This window comes from Clarias gariepinus, chromosome 5, assembly GCF_024256425.1.
Source record: "Clarias gariepinus isolate MV-2021 ecotype Netherlands chromosome 5, CGAR_prim_01v2, whole genome shotgun sequence".
NCBI classification, from domain to species: domain Eukaryota; kingdom Metazoa; phylum Chordata; class Actinopteri; order Siluriformes; family Clariidae; genus Clarias; species Clarias gariepinus.
Genome location: NC_071104.1, coordinates 30,052,345 through 30,069,459, shown reverse-complemented (window position 1 = coordinate 30,069,459; position 17,115 = coordinate 30,052,345). Strand labels below are relative to the sequence as shown.

The 17,115-nt window shown below is 37.9% G+C and overlaps 1 protein-coding gene across 1 annotated transcript; it reads left to right on the top strand.

Annotated features, from left to right (window-relative positions):
- Positions 1-4,504: 4,504 nt before the first annotated feature.
- Positions 4,505-14,763, top strand: LOC128524715 (lactase/phlorizin hydrolase). Its single transcript, XM_053497438.1, has 17 exons — positions 4,505-5,156; positions 5,599-5,669; positions 5,761-5,844; positions 6,122-6,212; positions 6,486-6,564; positions 6,735-7,425; positions 7,506-8,151; positions 8,379-9,935; positions 10,027-10,295; positions 10,731-11,021; positions 11,166-11,364; positions 11,720-11,922; positions 12,027-12,133; positions 12,223-12,354; positions 12,673-12,896; positions 13,088-13,324; positions 13,450-14,763. Exons 1-17 carry the CDS (start codon positions 4,508-4,510, stop codon positions 13,680-13,682), a joined length of 5,763 nt encoding a protein of 1,920 aa, XP_053353413.1. The 5' UTR covers positions 4,505-4,507; the 3' UTR covers positions 13,683-14,763.
- The last annotated feature ends 2,352 nt before the right edge of the window (positions 14,764-17,115 follow it).

Here is a 17,115-nt window from a genome sequence, read left to right as displayed (position 1 = left end):
GCTAGCTACGGCTCAAGCTTCTGTTTAGCTGTGATAACTGCAGCAAGTATGAAAACTAATTTGGTAAGGAAGTCATCTGCCATTCGCCCCTCAGGAATGCAACATCTCTTTGATCAGCACTAAGCGTTTGTCTGGGAATTCTCCACACTAGGAGAGCGCTAGCTGAGCCTGAATCACCTGTGTTTTGTCAGCAGCACCTAAAATGGCATTTGAGGAATTGGAGCCCACGGCAGTGCTGGCCAGGAGCATCGCTTTGAACAGCCTGCTTTCCAGTAGGATGACATGCTTGACATTGGTCTGGATATGCATAACTTGACAATCAGGAAGCCTTGCCATGTGCTGAGACGTCCAGTGCTACTGCATCCGCTGCAAAAAATTACACTTTGCTCTTCTTTCTTTACCGACACGCAGCCTGAAGGTTTGCCTTTGTGTTGTGGCCTCCTCCACAACCGGCCCAAAAGTTGCCAAAGTTCTCTGGATTTAGTTTTTTCTCTTAAGATCTGTGAGTGCTAAACAAATACCTGAGAACCTCAAAGTGAAGTTCAAAACGTTAACAGTGAGGCTCTTTAACGCAAGTCTTTATTGACTTGGTTTACTACAATAGATCTCATGGATGCTACTTTAACATAGCAATCTTTCCAGGCCACAGAAAGTTTCTAAGGTTTGCATTCAAGGGCATGGCATATGAGTGCCTAGTCCGGCTTGTTGCTAGCTCCCTGCACGTTCATGAGTTGTGTTAAGGTGGCTCCTCTTTGAGAGAAAGGTATTTGCATATCTGCCTATCTAGATGACTGAGCTGTAATAGCGGCCCTCAGAGAGCAGGCAAAGAAACAGACAATATCAGTTCTGTCTCATATGCTGGGTTAGGGTTATGGTCTCTGTCTCAGAGAGCAGTTTTCATTCCTAGGTCTGGAGATATGCTAGGTTCATGGCGAGCGCATCTGTCAGAGCACAAAACAGCCGTTTGGCACTGCTGCCTCACTCTGTTTCAATTGGGACAGAAGCTTATTTTCCAGGTGTTTTTAAAGTTAATGGGCACGATGGCGTCTATGATCACTGCGGTGCCTCTAGTGCTAGGGCACACTTTTCTCCAGCTTTACCGTCTTGATATAACGCCCCCCCTCTCGGTGGTTCTTTCTGTGCTCTCTAGTCCATGATGCACTAGAGTAGCTTTGGAGGTCTTGTTCCTGAGTTTTATGGTTGCATGTTGGGGTGTGAGTATATGTCGCATGCGATGTGTTGTGCCAAATTAATTAACATAACCAATCATTTTATAAAATGACATGCATCCATAATGCATACGAAGTTATGAAAGGTTTACATACAAACTGTAAAGGTTTGAGCCCTTTTAATTAATTACATTTTTCACAAGATTTCTACCCAATAGACTGTAACTGAGTCAGATTTAATGCATGCATATTGTTAGAATATGGATTAATGACCTCTACATATTTGCTTGCAATTTCAGATATTGTTCTTAGAATTAACATGTGCATGTCATTATGAAACCCATCTATGCATACATGTACATATGTGTTTGCATTTTGTTTATGATAGCGTGCTTCACTTTTGCATGCTTCACGTGTCACTTATCACTTTTAATTGTGTTATGTAATAACTGTGAGCAAAGTTTCAGTGCTCAGCCAGAGAGGTTCATGATATCAGTTGAAGTCACGAACAATCCTTTTTTATTCTAGGGGCAGCAATTTACTCTCACTCAGTCACTCATCTTCTTTACCGCTTTATCTTGTATTTAGGGTCGCGGGGACCTGGAGCCTATCCCAGGAGGCTTAGGGCACGAGGCAGTGTACATGGTGGTATAGTGGATAGCACTGTCGCCTTGCACCTCTAGCGTTCGTGTTCAATTCCCGACCAAGCTCGATTCCCGTCTCTGTGTGCGTGGAGTTTGCATGTTCTCCCCGTGCTTGGTGGGTTTCCTTAGGGTATTCCGGTTTCCTTCCACAGTCCAAAGATATGCAGGTTAGGCTAATTGGTGTGCCCAAATTGCCTGCAGTCTGTGTAAGTGTGTGTATGTGTGTGTGCCCTGCGATAGATTGGCACCCTGTCCAGGGTGTACCCTACCTCATGCCCTAAGCCTCCTGGGATAGGCTCCAACTGATATCATGAACCTCTTTGGCTGAGAGATAAGTGTTTGATAAGTATGGCCTCAATAAATTTTAAACGAATGATTCAAGAAGTGAGTGAAATCAAGAACGATCATCTTCAAGTGAAGGGTTTTGGCAAAGGGTGGCATTAACTGTTTAGGAATTTTACATACATACACACGCACATGGACCTAAAACAGAACCATGCAGAACACCAAATTTTACTATTTTGGTGTTCTGCACGGTTCTGTTTTAAGGCCATGTGCGGTACAAATTTTACACCATTTACATCCTCCAATAGATAATCAGCCAAATAGAAGTTAAGTCAGGAGAAGGCAGTTTCTAATCTATCAAAGAGAATAGTATGATCGCTGATGTTGAAAGCTGCACTAAAGTCAAGCAAGAACACACAACCCTGATCTGAGGCCAACAATAACGGACAACGGACTGTTCTCTTTGTTGCGGTCTGGGAAGCGATTCCGCTCCCTGAAGGCCAACACAGAGAGACTGAGGAGGAGCTTCTTCCCCCAGGCGATAAGGTCTCTCAACCACACCACTATGCAGAACTAACACAATCTTTTTTACAATTGATCAATCAATCAATCTTTTTACATCCATGGACACTATGGACAATTCTACGCACACCTACCTTCACATCTACATTACATGGTTACGTTTACATCCTGGACCAGTGCACAAAGACACTTTAATAACCTCTGCACAAAGACACTTTGTTCTATGCATATTTGCACACCATCTTTCTTACAAAATATCAAATTTTCTCACTAAGCTATTGAAGCTTTATTTATTTATTTATTTATTTATTTTAAGTACTCCAAAAGATAAAAATAAAGTTGTATAAATGCCAAACACATTCTTTGGAGTTGATGTCTTCTGTATTACTGTTAAGCAATACCGATATTTCTGCAGAATGCAAAGAATGTTATATTTTAGTTTTTTTAAAAGGGAAAGGCAGAATCTTTTATCAGCGATGCAAAGTGAATGCTTTTAAAATAGAAATTACTTTATAAAACTTTAAATTACTGTAGAAACTAGTTTTATGTTTATTTCCACTGCTTCTTTTCTATAAAGCAGGGATACGCTTAACTTAATAGTCAAAGGTCCACACCTGATTTGTATTCAAGGTCAAAGGTCCGGAACAACTGGTGATAACCAAATGACTTTTATTAAACTTGCTTATAGCTTACAAGCGACTTACATTCACATTTAATGCAGAGACAAAATACATTCAAACCCACTTTAAAAAAATGCGAGCTTTGACTACAGCCAGATGCTTAAACCAATTAAAATACATTCCCTTTTAATGCAAAAGTAATAGCACTGTTTGCCTGCAAATTGTTGCTTGTGAACCTAAACAGCAAAACTGTCAACATAAAAAAATGACAGGTGTTTTAGAGAAGAAAATAAATTACTACCAGAGAAAAATCTTTATTGACTGATTTTTATGCTGAAACAAACTAAATAGGCAAAGTGTATTTTTATGCCTGAATGAACCGGTTAAACAAATTTAAAGGAAAATAAAACAAGACACTGTCATAACAAAATGACTTTGAAGTAAAAGTTACATGATGGGCTCCTAATGGGCCGTTCACATGCCACGCCCAAAAATAAGTGGAAAACCGGTTTCTCCTTCTTTCCAAAGCTCTCACGTGCTTGAGTTCCCGTAGCGTATGACATGGTGCTTCCCATCCTTCAAGCAAGGAGAGAACACAAAGAATTTTACCAGTTGATCCAGGAAGATGGAAGGAGTGAAGCTGATTGGTTTGCTCTTGTCACATGACCTGCAGTGTACTTGCGGCATTCTGAAACTATGGATTTTTTAACTTGCTGCGTAGAAAAAACATGGAAAATGCATAAACACGCTTGTCTTCTTTATCTAAAATAACTCCATAGAGGATGCAAAAGATGCAATTCATGAATGTCCCTAAAGACTGTCAAAATACCCAGCAGCCCAGTCTGAGAAGTGGCACAGACTTGCTGTGTGGTCCAGATCCAGACTGTAAAGCAAGTTTTTGGTATTCCTTGCTTTAAACTGAAAATATTCCTTCTATTCGTGATTCCAACTATTTTGAATATAATAGTAACCAGATAAAACTAATAATGAGATATGCAGTACAAGTTTATTTGTTTTCTGTAAAAAGGTATTTTACATGAAGTTCTATTGCATGAAAAAATACAGCAATGTGAGCATTATCATTAAAATTGTCTACTTAAAATTGGAATGTAATAAAATGTGGACATGGTTTATCTAAGTTCATAGTCTACCTTTTTATTATCAATGCAGTAAACCAAACAGATAATTTTTTTCACCCCATGGCTGTGATCTATATATAAAGGTCTTTGACAGGATTTATTTTTCAAACCCTTCTATGGTGAAGCTGATGGACTTCACCATGAAAATAACCATGAAGGGAAATTTTCTCTTGCTTTGGCTGTTGAACTTGTATTGGACCTACAGTCATGGAGAACAGTTGCAGGACTTCATGCTTTTAGCAGGCCCTTTAACCAACCACTTTGTAAAGGAATTGAAAAGGAACCCTTTAGCTAGTCAGATTCTGCCATCAGGAGCTTCAGATGCAGATGATCTCTTTGATTGCAGAGATCAACTCCCAACAGAGTCTACAGAATACTTTCAGTACCTGCAGGACCGAGGGGTGACACATTATAAAGTTCCTTTGTCCTGGTTAAACATCCTTCCTACTGGAGATCCCAGCCAGCCCCATGAAGACACGGTGACCTGTTACAGGACCCTTATGAAGATACTCAGCCAGTCAGGGATTCAACCTGTAATTGAGCTCCACCGTTCTACCATTCCTGAAAGCCTTAGGATCAGATACGGAGGCTGGGAGAACCCAGATGTGGGGCAACTCTTTAAGGACTATGCAGATTTTGTGTTAACAAAGTTTGCAGATCTGGCTGACTCGTACATAACATTTAGTTATGTACATGAGCTCAACGACTTGGTGCAACTTCAACATGCTCTCCAAATTCATTCAGACGTGTATACACGATATCATAATATGTTTAAAGGTACGTTTTGGATTTTATAATTATATATTTAAAATGTAAACAATTACTTAAATTTACAAGAGTTGGTGAAAGGAATTTAATAGTAAATAAAAAAAAAACGTATTAGAAAAAACATTCACGGCATAACTGTAATATATATATTCTGTAATATAAAGTTATTCATTTGCAAGTTACGGAATACACTTTTCATGTGACCTCAATAGTTTAAATTACAGTAATGGCTTGAATTGCATTTCATCATACTTAAATCATACTTAAATAATTTAAATTTATATTTTTACAGTTTTAAAGATCATTTTATATTATCTTAAGATTTTAAGATTATTTGCACAAAAACATATTTGATTCGATCATAATGTTATTGTCATAATCCTATACCATGTTTTATCTGCTATATGGGTAATAATTCAGAACAAAACTAAACTGATTTGACTGTTTTCAGGAGTTCATGTGTCCCTTGGGATGAGAGGGAGTGATGTCACTACCTTTCACCAAATATCTCCTATGGACATGGTATGATTTTGAAATGTTTTTTTTTTATTTACCAATCTATATATTCAATGGATCAAACTGTGTCAGAACTGCTTTGTTGTTTCCTTTTTAGAAAAATATAGACTTCTTGTCTGTACACTTGGAATACAACTGCAAAATGACAGCAAGTCTAAAAGAAGAATTAACAAATGTGCAGGTAAATTGTTCATTATGTGAAAAAATATGGAAGTAAGCAAAAGGGAACAATGTTTAGTTGAATTTGATAACGAAAAACACACCAGTAAAGGTGAAAAAGAATCAAATACATATAACTTAATAACATAAAACATATAACTTACTGTACAATAACTGGTCATAAATATGTGATAAGCAGTGTTTGTATTATAATTTTCGACAAAGATAATACATAGAGATTATACATAATCATAATGCAACTGTATGTTTTTTTTGTTAATTTTTTTAAATGGTTTCAGGAAACCATTGGTCAACAACACATTCTCATGTATCAGCTAAATATAAAGCAATGTGAAAACAATTTCCAACCTCTGAGTAACGTCTTTGAAGGTAAAAGTCACTGTAAATTTTATGTAATCAACATTCTAATAGCAGTCACAATATCATTTCTTAATTACAGGTCACTTGTATGTATAAATGTTAAGGTATAAGATTACTTATCTAACTGCTCTGCCAAAGGTTCTACCATTTATTACCTGGCATGGAATCACAGCCAGTAATATATTTAATCCAGATACTTTGGCCGTGTTTACTTAAATAACCATGTCAAAAACATTCTCTATAGCATGTAATTATTTAATTCAATTAATTTATTTATTTCAGTTTTAAGACACCCAGAGTTTCACATGGTCGGGTGTGATATTACTGACCTGTTCGGTGAGCACAGTGAGGGAGATGTAAGGTAAACATGAATTAATATATTTTTAAAAAGTGACAATTCACTGTGAACTTTGTACATTGAAACCATGTATAATTTATCAATGTGTATAAGAATATATATGTTATATGTTTGCAACACATTCCATATTACATGTACCACTATCAGGCACTAACTGCATTAATATTGTATAGTTTCCAGAGTGATGACCAAAAGTCTGACAGCAAGGAAAGAAGCAAATCTGCATTTTCTTACCAAAAGGTCTGGGAGAAATTCAGAACTCAGAGTACTTCTGAGAGGGATCTTTTCCTGAATGGATCATTCCCAGATGGATTTCAATGGGCAATCTCCACTGAGTCATTCAAGGTAGAAGGTGGCTGGGCTGAGGACGGAAAAGGGGAGACTGTCTGGGACCGTTTTGGACATAATGGCCAAGTCTTTAATAAGCAGACTGCTGACCTTGCATGTGACAGCTACCACAAAGTAGACTACGATGTGTACCTGCTTAGGGGCATGCTCTCTTCTCATTATCAGTTCTCTATTTCTTGGGCCAGAATTTTCCCCACAGGCCAAAAAGAAAGTTTCCTTGAAAAAGGAGCTTTGTATTATGACAAGTTGATTGACACACTGGTTCATTCAGGTATAGAGCCTACAGTCACCTTACATCACTGGGACTTGCCACAAGCCCTGCAGGACTATGGAGGCTGGACCAATGAGTCAATTGTGGTGGCATTCAAAGATTTTGCTGATTTCTGCTTCTTTAGATATGGGGACAGAGTGAAGACCTGGAACACCTTCAGCAGTCCCTGGATGGTTAGCAACTTTGGGTATGGCACAGGCGAACATCCTCCATCCATCAAAGACCCAGCTGTTGCTTCTTATCAGGTAAGCTTGACAATTTGTCAAAACAAAAGCTGGGGTTATGAAAAGAGAGCAAATAAATAAGTATTTGTTCTTCCTTTCAGGTGACACACAACATGATAAAATCTCATGCAGAGGCCTGGCATGTCTACAACGATAAATATCGGATGAAGCAAGGTGGAAGAGTGGGCATTGCTCTTAACGCAGACTGGGCTGAACCAAAAAACCCTGCCAGTGTTCAGGATGTAGAGGCTGCAGAGCGCTACCTGAACTTTATGCTGGGATGGTTTGCTCACCCAATTTTTGTAGATGGAGACTATCCAGCCTTGCTGAGAAATCAGATTGATCAGAAAATTGTTGAATGTGGTAAGGAGGTGGCCAAGCTTCCTGTCTTTACAGAAGCAGAGAAACAAAGAATCAAAGGTACGGCAGATTTTTTTGGACTAAATCACCACACTTCCCGCCTTGTCACTGAAAGCAGAGGTGGTTGTACACCTGGACCCGATAGTGTTGGGGACTTTCAGACTCATATTGACCCAAATTGGCCCACGACAGCATCAAGCGAAATTCAAACTGTGCCATGGGGTCTTCGCCGTTTACTAAACTATATTGCTACAGAATACATATCAGTCACCACCGTACCCATTTACATAACTGGAAATGGAATGCCAAGTGAGTACAGCAGAGATTTGCTTAATGACACACAACGTATAGACTTCCTTAAGGCATACAGCAATGAGGCCCTGAAAGGTAACTATTAAACTCATTACAGTGGGATAATTGAGTAAACATTAAACAGAAATGAGGAGTTTCTTGATTATATTATTTTTGTATCAAAAAAGAAATAAAATGTTTTAGCATGTTGGGGTAGGTCTACTATTGCTTATTATATTGTTTGTGTATGTTCACAATACAATTATATTGTAATGGGAAATTGATTTTTAATTTAAAAATCCTTTTTTTTCTTTTCAATACAGCTATTCACTTTGACAGTGTTGTGGTGCAGAGGTTCACTGTACAGTCCTTGATAGATGGATTTGAGGGTGCTCAAGGCTATAGCCAAAGATTTGGCCTCCATTTTGTAGACTTTGAGGATCCCAACAGACCCAGAACCCCAAAAGCATCGGCCTACTATTTAGCCCAGTTGATTAAAAGAAATGGTTTCCTAGAGATAGATGGAAACTCTTTTGGAGAACTTCCTGGTAAAGAACCAGAACGTTTATTGCGCTCTAGCCTGCCACCATCTGAGGTTCCTTCAAAATCAAAAGTTGTTTGGGAGAAATTCTCACATCAAACCAGATTTCAGAAGAAGCTTTATCACTATGGGACATTTCCAGAGGGATTTCAATGGGGTGTTTCATCTTCAGCCTATCAAATTGAAGGCGGCTGGGATGCTGATGGGAAGGGTCTTAGTGTATGGGACAGTTTCTCCCACAAGCCTAATACCATTCAAAACAATGACAATGGGGATGTGGCTTGTGACAGCTACAATAAAATTGAGGAAGATCTGTACATGTTGAGAGCTCTCAAAATAAAAACATATAGATTCTCCTTATCCTGGCCTAGGATCTTCCCCAGTGGTTATAGAGATTCTTTAAACAAGAAAGGAGTTGACTATTACAACCAATTAATAAATGGTCTAATTACATATAATATTACACCAATGGTGACACTCCACCATTGGGATCTCCCACAAGCTCTTCAAGACATCAACGGATGGGACAATGTCACTATGATTGACATATTTAATGACTATTGTGATTTCTGCTATGAAACATTTGGAGACAGAGTAAAGTTTTGGATGACCTTCAACCAACCCCATACAATTGCTTGGGTAGGCTATGGGTTAGGAATGTTTCCACCCAGTATTAAGAAACCTGCAGATGCCCCTTATAGGATAGCACATAACCTTTTAAAGGCTCATGCTAAAGCATACCATACATATGACATGAAATACAGGCAAAAACAACAAGGTCTTGTTTCTATTAGTCTAAATGCTGACTGGATTGAACCTCTAGATGCAAATGTACATCGAGAGGTGTTGGCTGCTGACCGAGCTCTCCAGTTCCAGCTTGGTTGGTTTGCACATCCCATCTTCAAAAATGGAGACTATCCTATTGCCATGAAATGGCAGGTGGGTAACAAGAGTGAGATTCAAGGCTCATCTGAGTCCAGGTTACCATCTTTTACTGATCAGGAGAAAGCTTATATCCAAGGCACTGCTGATGTCTTCTGCATTAATGCCTACACTACCAGAATGGCACGTCATGTGACTACTAGACTTTCCCCTAAGTCCTATGAGTATGATCAGGACCTTGCTGTAGACGATGTGTCAGACTCTCAAGCCACTGCGATGAAAGAGTTGAAAGCAGCAGCATGGGGACTGAGAAGACTTCTGAACTGGATAAAGGAGGAGTATGGGGACCCAGAAATTTACATAACTGAGAATGGAGTGGCTACAGACACGGGTACAACAGTTGATGACACAGATCGAATATTTTTCCTCAAGACCTACATTGATGAGGCTCTTAAAGGTGTGGTAATATTGCAAATTATATCAATATTGCATATTTATAGGTAGTAAGAGTCAGAAAAATTAATTCGATTGACTTTTTTTTTTACTAGCACACAACTTGGATGGAGTGCGACTTAAGGGTTATACAGCTTGGTCACTTATGGACTCTTTTGAGTGGCTTAATGGTTACACTGTTGGCTTTGGCCTCCACCATGTGGATTTTAAACACCCAGATAGGCCAAGGACTCCAAAACGCAGTGCTCATTATTATTATCAAGTAATAAAAGACAATGGTTTCCCTCTACCAAATGCGGAAAAGCCACTGTATGGCCATTTTCGTGAAGGATTTGCATGGAGTGTAGCTACTGCATCCTATCAGGTAAACTGCCATCACAGTACTGTACAGTAGATACAGTAATACTCATTTTATATACAATTTAATACTTTATAATTTAAAACAGAATGTGTATTTTTGGAGTTCTGAATACTCTTGCTTGCACACTTTATTTTTTTGTATTATTGCTATAATTTATGACCCTACCTAGCTCAGTGATTTCCAACCCTGGTCCTGAAGGACACCCTGCCATGCTCATTTTAGTCTGGTCTCAGCTCCCACTACAACTAGTTTCACTAATCAGCTAATTAAACACCTTTTCTTGATTGAAGTCAGTGTGATAGAGTAGGAAAAACACTAAAATGTGCAGGACACAGGAGGTCTCCCAGGATCGGGGTGAGAACCACTGGTTTCGATGCATGTCTTCTGACTTGTTAAACCTCTTAATTTTTTATATTTGTTTGTGTTGTTGATATTTAGATTGAGGGAGGCTGGAGAGCAGATGGAAAAGGTTTGAGTATCTGGGACACATTTGCACACACACCTCTTAGGGTGGGAAATGATGACAATGGGGATGTTGCCTGTGATAGCTACAATAAAATCACTGAGGATGTTGAAGCACTTAAAAAACTCAAGGTCAACCACTACCGTTTCTCCATATCCTGGCCAAGAATTATGCCTGATGGAACAAATAGGGAAATTAACGAGGCAGGATTGAATTATTACCACCGGCTGGTGGATGCCCTTTTGGCAGTCAACATAAAGCCACAGGTGAGTACAAGTTTTAAAGTTAGTGAATATTATTATTTACAGTGTAATTTTTGAGCTTCTGGTTGAATGTTTCACATAAGAGATTAAAGACAAAAAGTTTGTCCTAAACATTTGCTCATCAAATAACTTGTTTTATACCAACAGGCAACATTGTATCACTGGGACCTCCCTCAAGCTTTGCAGAATGTTGGAGGGTGGGAGAATGATACCATTGTTGGAAGATTCAGGGATTATGCTGATGTTGTCTATAATAGTTTAGGAAATAAAGTAAAATTTTGGATTACAATTAATGAGCCTTACAATGTTGCAAATATTGGACATGGCTATGGCACTGCCGCTCCAGGTAAAGTATGATTAAAAGTTTGTATTATGAATAAAGGTAAAAGTTGGTTATACCTTTTAATACAAACCACAGGTTTACCTTGTCTGCATATATAGTGGTTTCAGGTCAGAATTACACACAAATAATGGATAGAAATGTCTTCTAATGATCTTGACGACAGTATTAAAGATATTCCACCAATAAGTTCCATTGAAGTAAATACTGAAGAACCTCTTTCATTTAAACAATTGTCATTTAAATCAGTTTTAGACAGTGTTCTGTGTGTTTTCCAAAATTGGAACACTTAGGACATTAGAATTCTATACTGTTATACAAAAACATTTTGATTTGACTGAGATGCTTGTATGCTGTTTAGGTATAAGTCTTCGACCCGGCACAGCACCTTATAAAGTGGCTCACAACCTCCTGAAGGCCCATGCTGAGGCTTGGCATCTGTACAATGACAAGTACAGAGCCAAACAAGGTGGCATTGTTGGTATCACCATTAACTCAGACTGGGCAGAACCTAGGAACCCATACAAACAAGAGGATTACGATGCAGCAATGCGTGTTGTGGCGGTAAGAATTCAAAGGATATATTTCAACCAGTTCAGTAGCTTAGTTCTGTGAATCTGTACTGCTAGGTTGCTACGGTTATGAGCCACTTCTCTTTTATAATGCAGTTCCAGATTGGTTGGTTTGCTCATCCTGTATTTAATGGTGATTACAACGATGTGATGAAAAATAGAATTCGAGAGAGAAGTTTGGCTGCTGGACTGCCTAAATCACGGTAAAACACACTTCAGTAGAATTATTACATTTCAGCAGACGAAAAAAGTATATAAAGAGAAAGCTTTAATGATGTATTTCAACATATAGCCTCCCAGAATTTACCCCGGAAGAGGTGAAAAGGATAAAAGGAACCTATGATTACTTTGGGTTCAATCATTACACAACTGTGCTGGCTTTTAACCTGGATTACAAGAACCTCCAACACTATGATGCAGACAGGTAACAGTCGAATTCAATACAATTTTATTTTTATTTTCAATTTATCTTTAATTTATTAACTTGCATAGCTTTTTAACAATGGCCATTGTCACCCATAACTTCTAATTACATACACTGTATGGCCAAAGTACATAGGATGACACGTAACACTAATCTATACTGTATATGTGGGCCTTCCACAACCTGTTGCCACACAACTTTAGAGTGATTTGTACTCTGTAGTATTACGATTTTCCTTCACTGGATTATGGGCTCAAATCTGTTTCAGCATGACAATGTCTTTAATAACAAAGCTTTTTCACAATTTTTTTAAATAAGGGGGGTTGGAACAATCCATGACCGTTCATGGCTGGATTCTGGATCATCTTGGTTGAAAGAGACCCCAGTTGGATTTAGAATTATTTTGAACTTCATTAAGGAACAGTATGGAAACCCTCCTATTTACATTACTGAGAACGGAATTTCTGAAAGAGGAGACATGGACCTAAATGACATTCACCGGATCCACTATTATGAAAACTACATTAATCAGGCCTTGAAAGGTACAACCAGTGATAAAGCCGTTTATGTGCATGAGTCAAGATCTGTGTTTATCTATTATCTACATGTGTGTTATCTTTTTTTAACGATAAGATAAATAGGTTAATCTAAATTGAACTCAATTAAATATTAAACACAGTGTTTTGTAACAAGAGTATAATATTGCATTATAATTTCTCTTGCATCTCTCTAGCTTATTTGTTGGATGGAGTAGACATCCGTGGCTATACAGCCTGGACTTTAATGGACAATCTGGAGTGGGCGACTGGTTTTGCAGAAAAATTTGGTTTATTTTACGTGAATCGTTCAGACCCGACCCTGCCACGTATAGCCAAGAAGTCTGCCACACATTATGCTACTATTATCAATTGCAACGGCTTCATAGATCCTTCAGAGGGCCCACATGAATGTCAAAACCTTGGACCTGAAGGTGAAATAGAACATGGAAATAAATGATCAAAACAATTGATAACCAATATATATATTCATTTTACAAGAAAAGCAATTACTGTATATGACACTAACATCATTACACTTTTGACTCTGTTACCACAGGAACTAGCCTACCCCCCACACTTCCACCCTCTCCAGATCAGGAGGACAAGAATGTGAAATTTCTTGGTTTAGAGGTATCTTCTACAGATGCTGAGGTGGCCCTGTATGTCCTTCTTGGTCTCACCCTTGCAGGTGTGATTACAGCGGCTCTCCTGACCTACAAATTCGTTAAGTCAAAAAAACAAAAAAAAGACCCCATGATGGAACACATACACCTTGAGGAGAAACTCTGATAAAACTCTACTGTATTTCTGAGGTTGTTTCCATAGTAACTTTGTTTCAATTTAAAGATAGGTGAAGATGGTTGATATATGTGTCTGTCCCGGAAAAATGCATTGTTGGATTTTTCTTGCCAAGTGATAAATTGTTGTTTTCATTTATGATTGCATTCTGCCTCTAGCTTTTGAGGTTTCGAACTGCTTTTCGAATCACATATAATGCAGTAGCAATATCACTACTATAACTACAACTACTATAATAATAATAATAATAATAATGTTGACATTGTTACATTGCTTATTCTAGTAAATACACATTTTCATGGTTGTTTACTATGATTCATTTATTGTTTGTTGTAAATAATTTATATGTAATTGCTGAATAGTACACTAGATGGTACACTGGGGCTACACACACTTAAGACAGCTAAAACTATACGGACTAGCACTGCAACATTATTAACTGTAAATGTTCTCCATTGCTTTAGCAAGAAGCAGCCTTTATTTGTCACATATACATTAGAGCACAGTGAAAGTGAAATTCTTTCTTCACAAGGCCCAGCGTGTTAGGAAGCTGGGGTCAAAGCACAGGGTCAGCCAGGATACAGCGTCCCTGAAGCAAACAGCGTTGAGAACCTTGTTCAAGGGCTCTACATTTGCATGGTGGAGCTGGGACTTGAACCACTGACCTTCTTATCAGTAACCCAGAGGCTTAACTGGCTGAGCTTACAGGCAGGGTTGTTCCTTATGGGACACATTTTCTGCTTGATCAGTGGAAAAAAATATTAAATTGTTATTTTTGTGCTAAAAAAAGGATATATTTATATTTATATATATACCGTATGTCTCTATTTTGCACAATCCCGTGTACATAATAATTGCACATGCCAGCACAATAAACACATAGCTCTCTAAGCAGTAGATGCCTTATTCTAAAAATACCCTGGAACAAAATGGATAATGAATTGTAAAAAGAGAGACTTAGCCAAATGTATATTTCATCTATATTTTAATAACCATTTTTGTATAATTTACCTAAATTTACCTATTAAACACTACAGTGATATTGCATTTTAATAAAATCACACAGACCACATTTTTTATGTTATACTTGCACTATATAACACACTTTATGGCTAAAAGTATATGGACACTTAATCTTTAAAACCACATATGGCTCCTCCATCATTCAATTACCCTATAGATGAAAGTATATAATTGTCTAGAATACCTTCGTACGCTGTGGCACTAAAGTGCCCCGTTCACAAAGTAAGGTCCATAAAGATGGCTTGGAGAAGAAGAACTCAAAGCCAGTAAACACCTTTAAGGTGACCTGGATCACCGGTTGCCCTCTGACATCAGGGCTTCCACTCACTTATTCTCCTAGTTTTATATAGTCATACTCAGATTCCTGTATTGCACAAACCATTTTACATAATCACAATCTTTATCAACATTCCATCATAGTTGTTGGTTACATATGGCCTGAAACTGATATAAAACTGATTTGTGGCTGAGAGTAATTGATGAGATAACATGTAATTGTAGCCTAACTAAGACATACAGTGTTGTGCAGAAGTCTTGAACCACCCCTTATTACTTCATACTGAATAAAACTACATAGATCAACACAATGACAGGCTGCAGAGCAGAGTGCCTGAAGGTTTTAATTTAGCCCCAGGACCATACACAGTATATGTGATATGAATCCATATAATGTTAACTTTAACTTATGTCAGTGTCAAATTTATTTTAAACACAGAAATTCATGATGTTGGAATTCTGTAAATGTCCACTAGGTGGCATTATAAGACCACTCTCCAGTCCCAAAACAGCATGAATGGCATGGTTGTTGGTGTATTTTTACCTTGTCAAAGTGTGTGTATAAAGATAATACACTTGGAGGTTCAAGGGTAGGTGCATTATACCATGTGTTAGTGTACATGACATCATAGAACAGTTATTTTAAAGATAAAAATTTTAAAAGCATAAAAAATGCATGAATTTGTGCATGAAAATGCAGAACCGTTTCTTTTACAAGAGCAAAATGCTGGAGAGGCTTTAACAGACATCATCATCATCATCATCATCATTATTATTATTATTATTATTATTATTAATTTAAACATGTAAACTCTTCCTTTGAAATGTAATAATGATTTGCTCTAAGTGTGAATGCATTTTATATATTAAGATACAATAACACAGACATGGTACTGAATGTAATTGTTATTCTCTAATATTCTCTAATATTCTCACACCCTGCAATGAAAGCTGTTTGTTGCTGCTCCATCCAGCAGAGACATGCTCTTTCTCCCTGTGAGCATGCAAGCTAAATTTAGGGGACCAAAATCACATCATACTGAGCATCACACGAACCATGAGGGACCCTGCAGACTGGCCCAGTAGGCTTCTGTGACGCCAATGCAGCCCCATGCTATGCCCCATAAGAGCTGGTCAATGTATCTGGTGCTTTTATAGCACAGACTGAAACAGCAGTTATGTTGCCTGGGCAGCTTTGACGTCATAGTAATCCCAGCTCATATAAACAATCCCTGGGGACATTTTGTGTTTATGGTGGCTCATGCTATGATGCTGCTTGGTTTAGTGTCTATTTGAAATGTCACATACAGTGTCACAGGGTTCAAAACCAATTGAGTTTCTGTAGCGTACTATGTATCACAAGCTTCATCCCTTTCATATTAACTGTAGTGATGTTTGGTTTTGATATTAGTTAACTATTAAATCTAATGTATATTAGTAGCTTAATAATGAAACTGTGCAACATATCACAGGGTCTCACCGATGGCACATATGTATGTGATTATTGTTACATCACACACATCCTTGAAGGATCCTGCATTTTACTGATGTTTAACAAGTTAACACAGCTCTCAGAGCTCTTTCAAAGTGTGTCTATTAATGCTCCAGCTGAAATACTTCTCAGATAATGCATTTTTCATACCATACTTCAAGATCCTTTACTTCACTCCTTCAACATGTTTGACATTTCAGTGTCTGAATGTAAATGAGCTACCGCTGAACCACACCCCACCTGAGAACGGCAGAGCTGAGCAACGTCCTGGCGTAGGGTATCTTCTCATTTGAGGTCACAATAGGGGAAAATCTAATTTCAAAGCATTAAAAGCAGGGGGTTATTATAATTTATTTATTTATAAATTGCAGTTCGTAATCTTTAAGTTGTTATCATTTTGTTTAAACCAAAACCTTAAAATCTTCTGTATTTTTATTGCACAACATACCTTTGGAAAGATATTAGTTGAACAAGTAAATGTTCCATTTTGTTTGCTAATGATGTTATGAGGTTGTCAGCAATTAAAATCTAGATGGAATCTCATTCTGCATAGTCACCCGTCATGAATTTGATAGACTGCATGAATCTGTAGTCTGGACTAGAACTAGCTAAGTCCCGGCCTTAAATTAATCA